The sequence below is a fragment of the Onychostoma macrolepis genome, chromosome 07, assembly GCF_012432095.1.
Source record: "Onychostoma macrolepis isolate SWU-2019 chromosome 07, ASM1243209v1, whole genome shotgun sequence".
Lineage (NCBI taxonomy): Eukaryota > Metazoa > Chordata > Actinopteri > Cypriniformes > Cyprinidae > Onychostoma > Onychostoma macrolepis.
The window spans coordinates 7,060,615-7,080,300 of record NC_081161.1 but is presented as its reverse complement, the minus strand read 5'-3'; the positions used below and the strand labels follow the sequence as shown (position 1 = coordinate 7,080,300).

At 35.2% G+C, this 19,686-nt stretch overlaps 1 protein-coding gene across 4 annotated transcripts in view; it reads left to right on the top strand.

Moving 5' to 3' along the window:
* The first annotated feature begins 1,855 nt into the window (after nucleotides 1–1,855).
* The window catches only part of nfat5b (nuclear factor of activated T cells 5b), a 48,684-nt gene continuing 30,853 nt past the window's right edge, over nucleotides 1,856–19,686 (top strand). For 3 of the 4 annotated variants that reach the window (XM_058781587.1, XM_058781588.1, XM_058781585.1), the window contains exon 1: nucleotides 2,200–2,224. Coding sequence is in view for 1 of the 4 variants with exons in the window: in XM_058781584.1 (XP_058637567.1) it covers nucleotides 2,152–2,224 (73 nt within the window). In the remaining 3 variants the exon portion in view is untranslated. Of the gene's footprint in view, nucleotides 2,225–19,686 lie in introns of all 4 variants that reach the window. The other variant, XM_058781584.1, reaches the window with a different exon arrangement.

Below are 19,686 nucleotides of genomic sequence, written 5' to 3'. Positions count from 1 at the left end.
CATGTACTGACAAATTTTTTTTTTTTTTAAGTGCCAATTATTCCAGCATAATCGGTTTGTAAACAGAGGCAAATAATTTACTGTTGTGATGAATCATCTTAGAATGACCTAAATGTTCAGTCGATGTCTATTGTAGGGTAATAAAGCACTTTGTAGTTATAAATCTAGTATAGATAAAATCATACCGATAAAATGATGGCAGGGCAATAAACACTAAGAATAATGAAAAGAATAATGCTGTATTATTATTCTTTATTAACAACTGCTTATCATCTCCTCAAGGCTTTTAAACTATACAACTTTCACACATTTAAAGTTTGTTTTGATTCTACTAAGTAATTCTACTTCCTTACATTCAAATTCGAATTGGATTTCTGTTCCTCAAAGATTTTCTACCTCATTTCAAATCCAGGAACTGAATTGGGATTTTAAAAGCATTTTTATTTGAGTTATTTCAGTTCTGACTAGCACACAACCCTCATATTAACAGTCATTGTGTGAGGACAATAGTGAGTCTATGCTGAACATGAATCATGTGTCAGTGTCAAACGGTCCTCACAGCCCGCGTTGTCTCTAGACAATAATGGTTTAATTTTTCCCAGGAACATCACTGACATGATGGCGTGACTCCTAGACACTGATTGGGCGCTTTGTTAAACACAAACACGCAGGTTTGTTTTCTCACAAAGATCCTATAAACATCTTCCACTAATATATAATGTAGGATTTTGAGATCCATCTTTTCACACTGAGGACAACTGAGGGACTTACATGCATCTATTACAAAAGATTCAAATGGTCACTGATGCTCCAGAAGGAAAAACAATGCATTAAGAGCCTGGAGGTGAAAACTTTTTGAATTTGAATATCAAGTGGAACTTATTTTGTTTTCTGGGAAACATGCTATAATCTTCTGTAGCTTCTGAAGGGCAGTACTAAATGAAATAAATATGATATTTAGGCAAAATAAGAAAAATGTACACATTTTCATTCTGTTCAAAAGTTTACACCCCTGGTTCTTAACGCATCGTGTTTTCTTCTGGAGCTTCAGTGACCTTTTGAACTTTTTGTAATAGTTGCATGTAAGTCCCTCAGTTGTTTTTGTTTTAAAATTAATTTTAATAAAATTAGAAAAATCATCCCAAATCACTTTGGAGTCAACACAATTACAAAATAAGTGGGTAATTGTATCCTTACAGTGAAGACAAAAGGAGCCCCTTGGTGAAATGAACTTTGCATGTTTATAGTTTACTGGATCACGTATAAATTTGAACAACCTTTTTTGGTCAAGAGAATTTTTTTTGAAAATGGATTTACAATTTACATAGGCCTATAAATATACAAAAATACAATTTGACAAGAATACAGGGAAAAAAATAAATAAAACCAAAATGTGAATATTCCAGAAGACAGCGCAGGCTCTATAAGTTCACTTTCCAATTAACTTTAACTCTTTAGCAAATACAATTGTATCTTTAATTTTTTTTTACTACCAATAGATTGGAGAGAATCCATATATATAAATGAAAATCAACCATAAAAACCTTTAAACAAAGTTTAGATTGATTTCTTCTACATGTATGGACATGAAATTTACCATAAAATGTACAAATATACCTTTTGATTCAAAATATAGAACATCTTTTGAGGTCAAATTACAGCTATAACCAGTTTTCTCTTGGACGTACAAGAATAAATCTCCCCAAAACTTTTTTGAATGGTAACATTCATTAAAAAAAGAAAAAAAAAATGTACCAATTTTTCTGGTTGATCTAAACAAAATGAATCCATAAGTTTTTACAGAGTGAGCTCAGTGTTGTGAGGCGATGACGCGCGTGGAGTGGGCGGGGCCGCAGAGGAAACAGACAAACTAAACAGAGTCGCGCTCGCGCGGAGTGTTTACACACACACTTATACGCACGCACGCACGCACACACATACACACACACACACACACACAAAACGAAGAGCGAGGAGCGACGCAAACGCTTTATTTATGATATTCAGAAGTGTCACTGCCTGCTTTCTCTGCACCTGGCTTTCGTTTGTTTTGGTTTTTCGTTTCGGCCAAACTAAACCATGGCAGTTTGTTAGGAGCTGCACTTGAAGAGCAAGTCTGTGTCATTTTCTTGGCGGATCGGAGGCACTGCGATGCCCTCTGACTTCACATCGCTTTTTAGCGCGGATATCGACCTCGATTCGCCCAAGTCCCTCTACTCCAAAGGTAACTCACTTTCTGCTCACTTTTCCAGCACGCTACTCATACTGTACATATGCTGCTCCGTGCACGCGCAGGCGGTGTCCCAAACCTAGAGTGCTGCCTATCGAGACAAACATGCTGCCTAGGTAGTGCTCACTAGAATTTGGGACGCAGCCCGTGTGTGATCGTCTGTGTAATGCCCCCTCTGCACTGTCAAGCAGTTTTGTTGTTAGTTTACATAGTGACTAATGGTTTAAACGGTGACCAAATAAAATAACTTGTGTGAGATGATACACACACATTGCATGAGTTTGTGTGTGTGTGATTGAGGGGGCGGGGTGTGTATTGTAACCTACATCAGCATATCACTCTTTATTTGGTTTATAAATATCTCTGATGGAGTGAATGACTGAGTAATATTTAAGTTCATTAGACATTCAGACATGGTTAATGGACCTCCTGATGGAGTTTGACATCCATTTAACGCATTCTACATGGACCCATCTGCTGTGTGCCAAACACTTTAATAAGAAAGTATAATTGTGTAGAATATATAATCCGTCTGCTCCTTTTGAAAAATGAGAGCAGCTTTAAACTAGCAAACTTTTGATTCTCATTTTGTTTTACTGTCCTCAATGTTTTGTACACAATGCTTTGGTTATAGGGAAATTAACTCTCTTAATGGAAACCTTGGACATCAGAGATCGTCTGCTGTTTCACAGAGATTTATAAAGTGGTTGAACGCTAAAATAGAAAGGTCTAAAGAGTGAATATGACATTTTTGAAGGTGCTTATGAGAGAAGCCAATGCTTGTGAAAGTACACGTGTGGTCAGAATTGTTGGCACCCTTGGTAAATATGATCAAAGAAGGCTGTGGAAATAAATCTGTATTGTAAATCCTTTTGATCTATTATTTAAAATATTCTCATATAATATCATTATGAAATAAATGTTTTTCTCTAATACACATTGGACATAATTAACAGTACCCTTTTATGTTGGTGCTTCTTCTCTTCAGTTCACCACTAATTTTCTACAGGGTTCAGGTCAGAGGACTGGAATGGCCAGCAGTGTTGTTTGTGTTGTTTTTGAGGTTTGTGTTTGGATTATTGTCCGGTTGGAAGATCCAAACATGGCCCATTATAAGATTTCTAACAGAGTCAGTCACTTATTGATTTTTTTATCTGTTGGTATTTGATAGAATCAGTGATGCCATGTGTCTAAACAAGATGTCCAGGACCTCCAGCAGAAATATAGGCCCACAACATCAAAAATACAGCAGTATATTTCATTGTACACATGGGGTACTTTTTATCCCTGTGTTCACCAAACCCATCTTGAGTGTTTGCTGCTAAAAAGCTAATGTTTTAGTTTCATCTGACCATAGAAGCCAGTCCCATTTGAAGTTCCAGTTGTGTCTGATAACTGAATATGCTGGAGATTGTTTTTTGGTGAAAGCATTTTTCTTTTCTTGATTTTTTTTTTTATATTTATTTTTTTTCTTGAAACCCTCCCAAACAACACGTTGTGATGTAGGTGCTGTTTGACAATTTTTTTTAAAGGTTTTCTGACCCCGAGACTCAACTAATTTCTGCATTTCTCCAGCTGTGGTCCTTGGAGAGTCTTTAGCCACTCAAACTCTCCTTCTCACCGTGCATTAGGACGATATAGACGCACATCCTCTTCCAGGCAGTTTCGTAACATTTTATGTTGATTGGAAATTCTTAATTATTGCCCTGATGGTGGAAATAGGAATTTTTACTGCTTTAGCTCTTTTCTTAAAGCCACTTCACTAATTTGTGAAGCTCAATTATCTTTTGCTGCACATCAGAAATATATTCTTTGGTTTTTCTCTTTGTGATGGGTGACTAATTTGGAATTTGGACTTTGTTTTCCCTCCTATTTATATTTTTGTGAAACAGGAAGCCATGGCTCATGTTCATAATCACCCTGGAGTGCTCAGAATTGTGAATATGAATGGAATATACTTCAGAGATATTTTACTCATAAGAATTTCTAGGGGTGCCAATAATTGTGTCCAACGTGTATTTGAGAAAAGACATTTATTTCATAATGAGATTTCCCCCCATTTTAAATTCTTATTCTCCAATGAAAGGTGATTAAAAAAATAAATAAAAAAAAAAGATCAAAAGGATAACAATGCACATTTATTTTCACAGCCTTCTTTGATCATATTTACCAAGGGTGCCAACAATTCTGACCACGTGTGTAAATGTTCTTTATTGGCATTGATGGTTTCATGAACAACCTTTAACATCCATGGAATCTTTCCAATGCAGGTTTTATGGTGGAAAAAAGTTCTTTAGATGATTAAAAATGTTTTTTTTTTTTCTTTGTTATGTCCTTTTGTTTTGTTTTTTTAATATTTAAATTTTTATTTGTGTAATACTTCAATGCACAGAAATATTTTTTTAATCAAATGTAATAGTTTTAGGTTTAGTTAACAATAACAACACTGGCCTGAGCAATATTAAAAAGCAGCACTTTCTTTTAACATAAACTGGGAGTAGCTCAAACTCCCGCTGAAGCCCTCGCTGCGGTGGCTCAAACATTGTTCTCATACTTAGAGAGTTATTATGGGCAGCTTTCTCGTAAAATACACCCCTCTCTCTGAGATCCTCTGTTGGTGCATGTTTAATTTCCTGCGCATTAGATGTTCTTTATGTTGTTTGTATTGGACATGTCGGCCTTACAGAGAGGCCACAGTCTTAGATTTTAATTTGCTCAGTGATTTGATGTAGATTTTCATCTTATTAGATGTTTGGTCAATGACGAGCGTTACTGCTAGGTGTGTAGTGTAGTATCCTGAATCTGGGCTTTAGTCGCACATTACGTAAGACACAGCCTAATCTCATTTGCAATTCTTGGGAATAGTCTGTTGGCCGCCACTGCTGTTGTTATTGTTGTTGTTTCATAGTCAAAGCTTTGAATGAGTATTTAGCTATTCTTGACCATTTATTTAGCTAGACTTAGACGTTGATTTCAGTTGTCCAAGTAATGTTGGTGTTCTTCCAGTCGTGCAGTTTTACAGCGAACATATCTTTATTCTGCAGAAAGTCAGTATTTATTCAACCAAAAAATCTCAAATTCAGCTCCATTGTCAAGAAAATATTTTTAGTCCACTGAAAATGTCATGTAAAATGTAATGCATATAAAACTCTGTACATCAATAATGGCAAATGGCTTTGCTTTCTAAGCATCAAATATGTGAATACAACACTCCATTTTATATAATTCAACACCTGTTGCGTCTCTCTAGCCAAAAGAAAGGTCTTTAGCCTGAATGAGGTTGAAGACCTCTGGCCCAGAGTATAAATAAACAACCTCCATATCCTCTTCCTTTGGCCAGATATCAGAGGTGAGCACAAGGTTACACAGTAACAGGGTTAAAAAACCAGGTTAACATGATGACTAGTCGTGAGACTTTTTCCTTTTCACTATTCATTTCACTTTTAAATGAGATGATGACTGTGAAGATTAATAGTCAGGTCAGGTTTTGGAGGATGGCCATCAGATCTCAGGAGTGAGACGGTCCAGCGGTGGAAGCTGGTCATTTTGCAAGGAAAGCAGAGGGACTTTATGTACTTGTATAGTTCATAGATATTGATACATTTTTTATTTTGGGTTTATATGTGAAAAAGAAACTTTTTTTTTTACTATAAGTTACATTTTTCGTAATGTTTTTTTACCATTTTCTTGGAAATTCATTCAATTATATATGATTTTTCATGTCTTTTTTTTGTTCTCTCTAGTGTTATTTTAAAATTTGATATACTAATATAGTTTTTGTTGGTATTTTGAATTAGGATTTATTTTTACATTTTCTGATTTCATTTTAATTGTGTGTTTTTGTCATTTTTTTTATTAGTTTTTTAAATGTTTATATAGTTTTTATTTAATTTGAAATTTGAGTTATTTTAGTAATTCAACTTAAACTAAATGAAAATGAGAGATGTTGCTTTGCTGTTGCAACTAGCTGAAATTAAATAATATGTGACCCTACACCACGAAACCAGTCTTAAGTCGCTGGGGTATATTTGTAGCAATAGCCAAAAATACATTGTATGGGTCAAAATAATAAATTTTTCTTTTATGCCAAAAATCATTAGGATATTAAGTAAAGATCATGTTCCATGAAGATATTTTGTAAATTGCTTACTGTAAATGTATCAAAACTTAATTTTTGATTAATAATATGCATTGCTAAGAACTTCATTTGGACAACTTTAAAGGCGTTTTTCTCAATATTTAGATTTTTTTTGGCACCCTCAGATTCCAGATTTTCAAATAGTTTATCTCGGCCAAATATTGTCCGATCCTAACAAACCATACATCAATGGAGAGCTTATGTATTCAGCTTTCAGATGATGTATAAATATCAATTTCGAAAAATTTACACTTAAGACTGGTTTTGTCGTCCATGGTCACATATAATTTTTTTTTTTTAGTGTTTATTTTATTGCAAATATTTATTTATTTAGTTAATGACACTAACCCAGCTATTGGATTACAACTACAGTTTAAGGATTAAAAAACATTTGAAAAATTGTCTTTATTTTTTTACATTAAGCACAAAAAACTTCCATCTGAATAAAATCTTCTTTCTGACAAAATTATTGGATGAACATTATTAGAAAAGATGATATTCACTTTAGATATTCAGTGATTAAGACATTAATTTCCATTATTTATTTCAGGCCTGTAAATGACAGTTTTTATATTTTCTGATATTTCTAGGTTTTCCATGATTGTGAGATCATCATGATCACCTTTCTAATACAGTGTCACATCAATTACTCCATGTAGACATATTTAATGTAGTCTTTAATGTAGTTAATATAAGGTCACGAAACTGCTTGTAGAGTAATTGTACAAGCATTAGAAAGTAAAAAAAAAAATAAAATGATGAAGTATAGCAGTAGTGGTGTGAGAGTTAAAAAAGTGGAAGGGGGCTTTGGGAAAGAGGCAATCTGTCTAATGAGCTTATTTAAAGTAGTGGGCAGATTAGGCCTTTTCTCATAGACCTGGGCCAGTTTTGTTCCGTCACTTCATGTGTTCGCTCTTTCAGTATTCCCGTCACTCTCTGACATCTGCTGTTGACCTTTTCACATTGTTGTTTCCCCTTCCGCGTCCCTGCTGTGTGGACTGGCTAATGAGCTCGTGCGTCATGTGACAGGGACAACAGTGAGGATGAGATGGAGCTAAGCATATGGCTGTGCGTTCCCAGAAGGATGGCAAAACGCCCTGGAGATGTGGCTCGTGAATTTATTTTTAGCGAGCTGTTGTTTGGTATGTGAGCGGAGGGGCACTGCTTTGAAAACACATTGTCCAGCTTGAGTGGCTGTGCGATGTAGGATTGATTTCCAGCCAAGAGTCTGATTATTTCCATGCAGCTGATCACTGTTTTCTATCGAGGCAAATCCTGTTTTCATTCACTGGATTAGTGCCCTGCGTTCCCTACATGCTATACGGTCAATCACATAGACTGTAAGCCACTCTATACGTGTCCAGTAAAGTCACGTTATAATGAATCTAATTTAATATACCATTAAGTATTTTGAGAGATTACATGGAACATTTTTCTTTTCAAATATATATTTGTCACAGTAGGACTATTATAAAATAACTAAATTCTATTTAAAGTTTTAGTCATGTTTTGAGTATTTTGTATATTAAGTCTATAGTTGTTAGATTTATCTAATTTTATAAGTTTGTTTATTTAGTTTTTACGGTGTCCGAGAGAGCTCAATGCGCTGCAAATAGAAAAAACCCCTGCAAATTAAGAAACAACTTCGTAAATTTTACAACACACATGCTGCAAATAAACTTTTTTTATTTGTTGGTGTTGTGAGCATTTGCAGCACCTGCTGTCAAATTGAAGAAGATGTTTTCTTGATTTGCTGGTGCTTTTTCTATTTGCATGTGTTTTCTGAAGTTTCAGCGCATTGAGCTCTCTCGGCCACCGTAAGTTTTAGTTATTTTATTACTTCAACTTAAACTAAACGAAAATGAGATATGTTGAAATAAAAGAATAAAAGCTGAAATAAAAGAAGTAAAAAATAATATATATATATATATATATATTAAAGATTTAATTTCAGTTCATGTTTATTTTATTTTATTTTAAGTAATTAAGCATTTTGGTTTTAGTTTATGATAACATCCTTGCTATTCACTTATGACTACTGGATAAGGATTTAAAGTAAAACCTTAGATACAAATGTTAAACGTTATAGCTTAATGCTATTTTAGAATCTGAGGTGAATAAAAATTGTAAAAACAAAACAAAAAAACAACAACAACAAAAAAGGTCCCACACACACTTTAGAACAATTTCTGAATTTGATTCACTCTTTTATAGCCGTTTCAGTAGTTGGAGTAGATATGTTTGGAATGGCTTCATTTGCTTTGTCAACATTACAGACTCTGTTCCAAAACCTCATGAGCTGTTTACAGACAGCATTTTGAGTTGTCAGAGGTGTGTTCCTTGAAGAAAACAAGAAGGGATAGCTCACCCAAAAATGAATATTTTGTCATTATTTAATCACCATCAAGTCGTTCCAAGTTTGTATGAGTTTCTTTCTTCTTAGTAAAGTATTAATAAGGTAATAAAATAAATCAGTCACTTATAAAGTTCCATTTCATTCGCTGTCTGTATAGACAGAAGAGAGCAAATTTACTGGGTTTTGAGACAGAGCTTGTTTTCTAATTTGCTCTTATTGGTTATTTATTTTTCATGATTATATTCTCCAGAGCCAATCCATGTTTTCTGAATAAACAAAATACAAAGGCCCATACAGAGCAAAATTAGGCCTGAGTGGTTTGGCTGTAATGCTTAGCGAATGGCTAACTTACATTTCATAGCCTGCTGAGATGTACCAGTCAGCTATGTGCCAACATCAAGTGCTACCAGCCTAAATTGGTCAATGTGTGATCTAAATTGAGCTTACCTGAGTTTCTTTTTGCTAGTTTTGTACGCATTGTTTAAATTGTTGGAAAATAGCTCCACACGAAACGTGGATGCTGAAATGTATTCACCCTCAGAGTTTGTTTCTTAATCAGAACAGATATGTAGCATTGCATCACTTGCTCACCAGTGGATAGTGAATGGGTGCCGTCAGAATGAGAGTCCAAACAGCTGATAAAAACAGCACTCCAAGTCTTGTGAAGTGAAAAGCTGCGTGTTTGTAAGAAACAAACCAGTCATTAAGATGCTTTTAGCTTCAAACCTTTATTTCCATGAGGACAACAGAACTTTTTCACTGGAGGAAGCATTATTATTATAGATTATGGACACATATTTTGGCCAGAAGGGACGGTTTTAAAGTTAAAATGCCTTAATGATGGATTTATTAATCTGTTCATTTATTCTGAAATGCATTGATGCAATTCACACATAAAGCTACTTGAAAACAATTCTTATAAAAAATAACAGGTAATTTGACGTTAACGACAAGGCAAGGTTAGTTTAGGGTGTATGTGGTGCAACTCCCCAAAAACCTGATCTCTGACTTAATAATATATGATATTTGTAAAATTGTTTTAGCTTAAAAAATGTTTTTTAAAATGTGTGTCACATTCCCAGTGTAAATGTAAAATATTCATGCATTTATTCACATTTCAAGAAAGGGTTTTCAAATCCATATGAAACCAACATAAATACAAAGAGTAAATTTCTAAAAACCTAAATATAGATATTTTCTTGGGATTGAACTGATAAAACAGTGAATAATGGTTGTGACACCTTTACATGTGTAACTATGAAACATACATGCGTAACAAGCCTGAAAATTGTGTGTGTGACTTCTTTTGTTTCAGATGGCTGATTTGATCTGTGAAAAAAAAACAATAACTTATTTTCACATTTTGTATGAGGCATAGGTATATGAAAAGTGCCTGAAGCTCTTGAACTCTGATCTCTTGTCTATGCAGCCCTGACCCAGACACATTTTGAGGCCACAAACCGTGTGTTAAATATGCAGGAAGTTAATCAAAGATCCAAGGTGTAGGCTTTCCATTGGCTGATGAGGAACACTCGGGTTACCGGATCGACTTTCTTCTTAAACCCATAACAGTTTCATCCGGCACTTGGCAGAGTTTCCCGCTGGACAGCGCGGTCTGACGGCCTAAAGCCAGATCCAGATTTGTGAGAGTGGCTGTGCTTTAAAAGGTTTTTCATTTAAGCCACACATCATGTGTCACTCTGTCACACAAAACTCTTGGTCAAAGTTCAAAAGCTTTGTCACCGACACATAATCCGTGATTTTTATCTCCAGTAGGTTTACAGTAGTTTTGTGAGTGGGCAGAGCAGTTGCGTAATTCCAACTTCCTGTGTTTTCATTCCTGCTCAGTGACTCACCTGTATCTCCCCATGGGGCAGAATAGCACGTTACACATGGACTGAGAAGACTTTGTGCAAATTCCAGCTCGCTCCTGATGTTGTAGACCACCTAATACCTTAAAACCAGTACTTAAAACAATAGAGTGCTGCAGGGATGATGTATTTTTGTTGGCAAAAACAAGTTATCATTTTAGCACTTCTGGTTCCAACATCCTGAAGTCAAAGGGCTTTTTGAATGGGTTTTTGGTTATAAAGTGGTTACACGCATGCTCAAAATTATTCAATGACATAAAATACATCAGTAACACCCCCGTTTGATATTTAAAGCTTTTAGTCATATTGAAAGAGGCAGTTGCTAACATGTGGCAAAATGAGACTACAGAGGTTGAACTGGTGAATTCACAGCCTCATTGTGTTCATAATCACACAAACTATTCTAACGCAAATTATTTTAGAGAACATGTTTTTATGTAAAGGCAGAAGCTTGATGATAGTGATGTTGATCACTGTGACTGTGGAGTGGTTTGCTCATAGGCTATGTTTAGCTTTTTACTTCTGGCTTCAAAATTAATTAAGGTTGTGTTCCTTTGCAAAGATTATCATGTGTAAGAATCATAAACATTTGTTGGTCACAGAGCTTATTTTTTGCAGCAATCCAAAAGCCAGTGGCAAAATCGTATTGCATTTTTGTCAAGTAAACCATGGTGATGCTAACTTTACAGATATACGTCACATTTTTGTAGTATGAAAATAACACATAATGTCAGCAGGCCTGTTTATCTGACTTTATTTAAACTGAATTAAAATTAACTCAGTTAGTGGCTTTTTAATCAGTCTGTTTATTAATCCAGTGTTTGTGCTTTTTATCAATAGTCTTTTTTTTTTTTTTAATCAATCCAACTTATGCGACATTTGCTGCCTGCTGCATTAAGATTGAATCCAAAAATGTCCCAAGAAATGGTCAAGATAAACAGACAGATCCAGTGTGAATCCGCAGCATTTAATAAAAATCCCGAGTCCCACTTTAACATATAGCTTTACATGATGCACTTGTATTTTCAATTGATTATTTTCCCTGCTGCTTCCACTTAGCATTTTATTATTCTTGAGCACTGCGCTGTGTTTTCATCTCTAGATTAAACATTTAATTTGATTGTATTATTCTCATTTGAAAGTTGATTTGGATAAAATCCTCTGCTAAAGAAATAAATGTAAAGCAATGCAAAGTTTATTGTAAAGACGCAGCGCTTGTTACTAAATCGTGCTGTGATTTAGGCTGTGACTTTCAGCACTTAGAGAGATTCATGTGAGGATGACTTACGCATGTCTGTCTGGGAATGTAAAATCTTTCAGCAGCTGAACATGAAGTGATACTTGCCTTCGCAAAACTAGCTTAACTTGCAGTAAACTCATTCTACCATTGTATGAGCTTTAAGGAATAGTTCACCCAAACATCAAAATTCTGTCATAATTTTTTTAACCCTCATGTTGTTCCAAACTTATATGGTTCTCAGAGTAACTTTTTATATGTTTCACAGAATAAAAAAGTTCATACAAGTTTGGAGCAAACCTGTGTCAGTTTATTATTTTGAAATTGTGAGATGCTTTTGTTTCATTTTTCTGTTAACCTCAACTCTTGTTCAGTTGCATTGCTGTGATAATAGACGTGTTCTCCTTGTCCATGTCTAATGAATCAGCAGACATTCTACAGCCTTAATTAGATCGCCAGCCGAATCCTCTTATGTTATTAATGTTCTCAAGGTGTGTATTTAGTCTGAGTCCAAAGGACAAACGCACAAAGCTGAGGACTCTCTCTCTTATAAGATGACAGGGAAGAACAGTGGGCTCCATAAATCTGAGGCCACAATGAATATCTGGGAACTTTTGGGGGTGGAAAATAAGTGTTTTGGAAAGCAAAACCCTAGTTTTAGGATTTTTGAAAAAAAATCCAAATGAAGAAATATGTAAAAATCTGCACGGTTTATAAGTCCCTAATTTCTATCTGTGGGCTTTTGGATCTCACTCTAAAAAAAAAAAATAAATAATTATCAGATTTTTCCATTGCTTTACATGCTTTCAGAAGTAACTTACAGAGTGTTATTGTTCCATGTTATGGCTTGGTTCAGTACATGATCCTGCTCTCATAATACAAGACTCTCACAAAGCCAAAATACTAGTTAAAATGGAAACTTTTAAAGTAAATGTATTATTACTTCTAAGACGTGACAAATAGTACTCTTTATTTAAAAACCAAAAAAACAATTTTTGGTATTACATCAGGATCTGGATTTGATCTTGGCCTTCTTTGCACAATGGTGGCACCAGAATAGAAATATTCATGATTTTGCTTAGCCGATGACACACAATTATATCAGACACGTATGCTTTGTCACATTTAAAAAGTTTTAAACATTGTACATTTTGAAAGGGACTGACACTTACTTTCACATATTTTAAACATTTCTTTAAACGTTTAATATTTTATACTTTAATAAATATTTTATGAAATGATTTTCCAGTGGTGCAATGCAGGCCCTATTTTATTTTACTGGTAAAATCAGACATTTAGCATTATCAGGGCCAATAAATCAAATTCTCCCATATCTTTGATTGTATTCATTATATATAGTTTACACCTGTTATCAACGTGCATTTTGTTTTGTAATTGGATCACAGGTGGTAAACATAAAATATAGGTGTAAACAGGAAACCACATTTGACCATGTCGCGTTTTTGTACACTCATCATTTCTGATTTCTCACAGCTGCAGTAAATCAACACCTATTGACCTTATGTTGCAAATATTTATTTTTACATCAACAATACATATTGTTACATTTTTGCCATGATGATATTGACACAGCTGATAGCTTTGACATGACTGTTCACTAGTCAGTGTCTCTCATTTTAATTTGTTTTAGACTATTTAGATTTTGTGAAATTAAGCAAGAAAAACTGCACACAGATCAGTTCAGTTATTCGGTCAGAGATACTTCGTCAGGCATTTTTTTTATTATTATTTTGACCTTTACCAGGTTGATTTGACCCATTCTGGTTTTGAAAATATGTAGGCTAGTTTTGCATGTAGCTATGGATGGTTGCATCTTGGTACTTGGTAATGGCTCTTGATGTGGGTCTCTTAGATGGCTTTCTCTATTGCATTGAAATACGTGTGTGTTACATTGTTTGATGTGATTTGGAGTGTCACTCTTTCAGCGAGGGTTGGATGGCTTTGTGTTTGTGTCTGTGAGGGTGTTTGTGTGCATGTGAAGCTGTCAGTGCAGTGGCCATGCTTGTGTAAACAGCATGAATTCCTCACTGCGCTGAGGCCCTGCTTTCATCTGAGCCCAATGTCTGTTTCTTCCCCTGCTCTACCGTCCTGTGAAGCTGCTGGTAAACACAGCAGACACAGACTTGTTTCTGTGCTAAAAACACACTGCTGAGATCCAGCTGAGAGCTAGAGCGGGCTTTTCACAAATGTCACCTCAGGTGAATTCACACTTCATGTTGCAGTTCATGTACTTCCCCTTAGGTTCTTAAAAAAAACATGCAGCATTAAATATAGAGCAGGTAGTGTTTGCATTATTTTTATCATGAATTCAGCAGAAAGTAACCACGTTTCAAGATTCAAGAGGTCAAAGGTCATGCTCAGATAGTATAACCTTGTGAAAAAAGTATACTTTTAGCATGCTTTTAAAAAGCATATACTTAAATGTGAACTGATTGTAATGTTTTCAGAAATGTCAATTGAATATAAATGTATAAAATTGCATCTTCATCATTACAGATTTAAATACATGATATACAAGTTTCAATAGATATGTTTTAGTTTGTCATAAATGCTTGTCAGTACACTTGTCAGTACATTAAAAAAAAAAAAATAGAATTATGAAATTACACAAAAAGATGTACCTAAGTCCTACTTAAACACTCAATCTGCATTTAAAGGGGTTCTTATTATGCTTTTTTTTTTTTTTTTTTTTTTGAATTTTAGTCAGTGTGTAGTGTGTATGTTCATGCATAAAAAAGATCTACAAAGTTACAAATCTCAAAGTCCAGTCCAAAGGGAGATATTTCGTTTTTCAAGAACTACAACGAACGGCTTGTTTGGACTACAGCGTTCTTTTCCGGGTGTTGTGACATCACAAAGCGGCCCACTAGAATATCATTAAAATAAATCCCGCCTACGGAAATTTGAATGTTTGGTGGGTGGGAAGGGGTGAGCTTGTGGTTAGAACGCTTGGTTGAGTGCATCAGACGATGACGAAAAAGTGCTGCTGTAGCGTCAAGTTGTCGCCATGTCGAAGAAACGCTGTTTTTTCCTTCCTAAAGCGGACAACGTCAGGAAACAGTGGTTGCAATTTATTTTCAACTCTGTTCCTGAGCATTATAACCCCAATTTGGTACTCTGTGCTGCACATTTTACTGAGGACAGCTTCCACAACATGAGGGAGTACAGTGCTGGTTTCGCCAAAAAGCTTTTGCTGAAAGACGGAGCAGTTCCCACTTACATCCCGTTCCCGTTGCACTTATCTGTACATAGTAAATGCAGTTATTTTTAAGCTGTTGTTGACATCCTATCAAAAACATGATTTAGCCAAAAAAACAACAACAATAACTTTACCACTCTAATATATCTTGCAATATCCGTGCGTACAAAAGTTCTGCGCGATCCTCTTGTTCGATATTCTCAGGGTCTGAATTGATATGGCAATACTGACAAACTTGCTGTTTTGGCAAGGGGCGGGGCAGCACTGAAACACCATCTAAGCTGTTCGCCAATCACAACGCACTGGGACAGCTAACCAATCACAACACATTTAGTTTTTCGGAAGGCGGGCCTTCATCAAACCCGGAACTAATCGAGCTGTTTGTCCCAAGCGGGTGTGTCTCACTCGTCCTTAAAAGTGAAGCTGCGGGCTCTTTGATCGCCCCCTGGTGGCTGGCTGCAGTACAGGTCATAAACCCCGCCCTCTCCATGTAAACGAATGGGACTTCAGTCAAAATAAAAAAATAAATTACACTTCCAATTCAATTTTCCGAAATATGGTTTTGGTCATTTAATGTAGTTGTTATCACACTGATATATGTTCAGTTGTTCGTTTTTGTGATACGTTTGATTTTAGCTAGTAATTTGATGCTATAAAAACGGGGCGTGTCGTTATGGTTGATTGGGTCTGCGGGAGTTTGGGCGGGAGTTTGAGTCCGCAGCGCCACCTCACGACTCTACTGCGCAGACTCGGTCTCCAAATGACGTCATTACTCAAGATGGCAGCGGCCATACTGAGATGCATTCGCTTCACTTTTCTATAGTGGAAGGAAGCGGAGACGGGTCGTCCATCTTTTTTACAGTCTATGGTGCCAAGCTGGGGAGAAAGGTATTATAATAATGTAAATTATGTGAAAAATAATGTGTTTTTCGAACCACCAATCTTGAGAGCATGTTCTAGTACACGCCCAACACTAAATCAAGACTTTGTAAAAGAGCATAATAGGACCCCTTTAATATAGCCTAAATGCAAACAAAAAAACGTTTAATTTAATTCCAGTTAAGTGTCTGAAAACAATAATTTCACTCTTTCAATTTTCTCTTCTTTTTAATTATGTTGTTTCCGTAGCCTAATAAGTACTCTTAAAAAGAATGTGTATACTTTTTTCAGAGATACCCAAGGCACCCAAATGACTCCAGAACTGTGCACTGGTATAGAATCAAAATTATTCTGTTTCTTGAATCCTTCACTGCTCCGACATCAATTTAGCATATGGATTTCCATCGAGAAACTTTTGGCTGTCAGTTTTAATTTTATTGCTGTTGGTCCTGTTTGCATAATCTTTAGTAATGTGTGTACCATCTAGTACACCTCCTGACAAAACATTTTGCTGACAAAACTTGATAGACGGCAGGTCCATGAGGAGGACATTCTGAAGACACATTCAAATTTGTGTGTTTCTTTTTTTGCCAGATATGAGTGGCCAATATAAACAGAAACTTGGCAAACTTCATCCACTTATGATGATAGGAGGTGCCTTTATTCTTTCCTCTATAGTCTCTGTGTCTGTGGAAAGCTGAATAGAGGTTGGTTTATCTGGCTACGCAATCAGGAAAGAGGCCATTGAGAACCTTCCTCATTCCCACATTCAATTAACTCCTCTGGCAACGTCCCTTGGATCCAGAAATATACAGTACAAATACAGTATAAAGGTTCATTGTTGGCATGGATTGTTCCATGAAGAACCTTTAACATCCATGGAATCTTTCCATTACACAAAAGGTTCTTCACAGTGGAAAAAGGTTCTTTAGATTATGCTCCTCACACTAAAAAAATGGATCTTTAATGGCATTGCTTTGAAAACCCCTTTTGGAACCTTAATTTTTAAGAGTGTATGGAATGGAATACATTAGCCCTACATGTAATGGGAAACATGTGGTGGCACGCAGAATGAAACAAACATCCTCCATACGGTACACTCTGTTCCTCCACCCTGTCCCAGGTTGGTCTGTAAAGTTCCCCTTCATGCCTGCCTCAAGGTTAGGCCATTGTTTAGGCCAGAGCAATTGCCACTAGACTAATACTGTAGCTGGTTTGATAGTGTTCTTCTGGCTTCTTGGCTGTGTTTTTTGTTGCCCTTGGATGTTCTCATTATCTATTGCCTTCGTGGGACCGGGCAGATCCTACCACAGCGGTCCAGAGGTTAAATGGATGAAGTGGACGCTGGCTGTGCTATCACTTAATGAAACAGCGTTCACTCTCTTTGATTGGACCCATGTTAGAGCACAATGTGACATTTGTTTTCTGACTTTAATAACTTTTTTTCTCTGAATGTGTGACTATAGATTTTGCTTGCATCTCTGTTTCATCTGTCAGTGTTATTGTGCTCTGACCTTGACTATTGTTTCTGTTTGCATTTGTTAAAAATAACATTTTGACTAAAGCATGAAACATGAAAATGGTCTCCTAAAATCTCTTAAATTTATTCATTTATTTTTGTTTTAAAAATCCCATGTTCATTTCATGGTGACAATGAGTTTGACTGATGGGATCACAATTTAGGACAAACAAGGTAAAAAGTAAAGATATGTACTGCAAGGTGTAATTTCCTAACAAATAATTGCAAAAATTTAAGTACTTAAATGACAAAAATTATGTGCTTAAAATTAAATACTTAAATGAAGTACTCAGAAATTATACCATTGATTGGTCACGAAAACAAAATAATTGCATGACATGACTTTTTTAAAATTCCAAACATTTTGCACTGATTTAAGGTTTAGTAAACTATACTCAAAAAGAGCCCTCATTTTTGTGTAGTTATTTATCTACATACAATTACATGCAAATTATTGTCTCAATATATTTTAAACTGTGGCCTAAATGAAATTAGCTCACGATTTGCTTCAGTGGACCAGGATTTATATTAAAAAAATTATTAATTTAAATGCTAGAAGCCAAAAAAAGAAATCATATTTATTTTCCACCTCAATAACTATCTTAATCTAACATAATCTTAATCTTACAGAATCACAAAATAAATTGTTTAACTAATTTCTTATTAACATTTCCAGTTTTTCTAAATAAAAAAGTTAGCAGCAAGCAGCATTGTCATAACTACAGTAATTCCGTCAGAGTTTGGGTGACACTTTTCATCAGATCACAAGTATTATGGCTTGTAAGTGAACAAACCAGACGATCTCAGATGTTGTTTTGCTCTTGAATGTGTTTTGCAAAATGCAGCCGTTTGACGTTAAACACATATTTATGATGGACTTGTTTTTTACAAATGCGTAGCTTTTCTCTTCACAAGACATTAACTGATGGACTGGAGTGGTGTGGATTATTGTGATGTTTTTATAAGCTGTTTGGACTCTCATTCTGACGGCACCCATTCACTGCAGAGGATCCATTGGTGAGCAAGTGATGCAATGGTAAATTTCTCCAAATCTGTTCTGACGAAGAAACAAACTCTACATCTTGGACAAGTAAATTTTAAGCAAAATTGAATTTTTGAGTGAACTAAGCACTGATTTTTGCATACATATGAAAACTGTACACTATATATAATACAGTTAACTTAATTTTATCTACAGGACATGTTAAACGTCATATTAGCCACACATACTCACAGTTTGATTAACAATATAAATGTACACCTTTAGACAGGTTCTACTTTGTTATCTCTCTCTCTGTCTGACCTGCTTAGGGCAGCAACAGTTACTTTGTTTTTTCCTCATATAGAGCACCCATTTAAATTTCCCTTTACCACCTACTTAATGCTCAGAATACTTGGAGATGTAGGCTGTGCTTTGCTCCTGGTTGCTATGGTGCCGTCGGCAGCAGGCTGGAATAGGTAATAAACATTTGTAGAGTGTTATAAATGATTCCCAGCTTAAATCCCTCTTGTCCTTTGATTGGAGACTTTAACCTTGTAAACCTTCAAAGGCACTGTCTGTATCAGGCGCCTGGACCCATTTAAGATATTAAAATACTGTACATTGATCACCTCGGTTGGCTTGCATTAAAATCGCATTTCTGATTCTGGTTCTGAAAAGGAATGTCAGAACTCACAGATTTTAGGAGGCCTTGCATTTGTGTTGAAAAATAGTCAATAATTGTGCTACTGAGAGTTTTATATGTTAAGTTTAATAAAGTTTAAATTTTTAGATAAGGTAACAATTTTGTCAACACCTATTGTATTTACATATATAATATTATTATATTATTTACATTTATGCATTTTGCAGACACTTTTATCCAAAGCAACGTATAAAAGGGGAACACAAGCAATTCATCTAAGAGCCGACACTTTCCGTAATATGTCAGGTTTATGAGACAACTTAATTAGTAAGTTAGCTAGAGAAGAGGAGAAATGCAGAGAAATAAATAAATCTAATAATTTAATATGGTAACACTTTACAATAAGGTGTCATTTGTTAACATTAGTTAATGTATTAACTAACATGAACAAACAATGAACAATGCATTTATTAATCTTTGTTAATGTTAGTTAATGAAAATACAGTTGTTCATTGTTTATTCATGTTAGCTCACAGTGCATTAACTAATGTTAACAAACACAACTTGTGATTTTAATAATGCATTAGTAAATGCTGAAATTAACATTAACT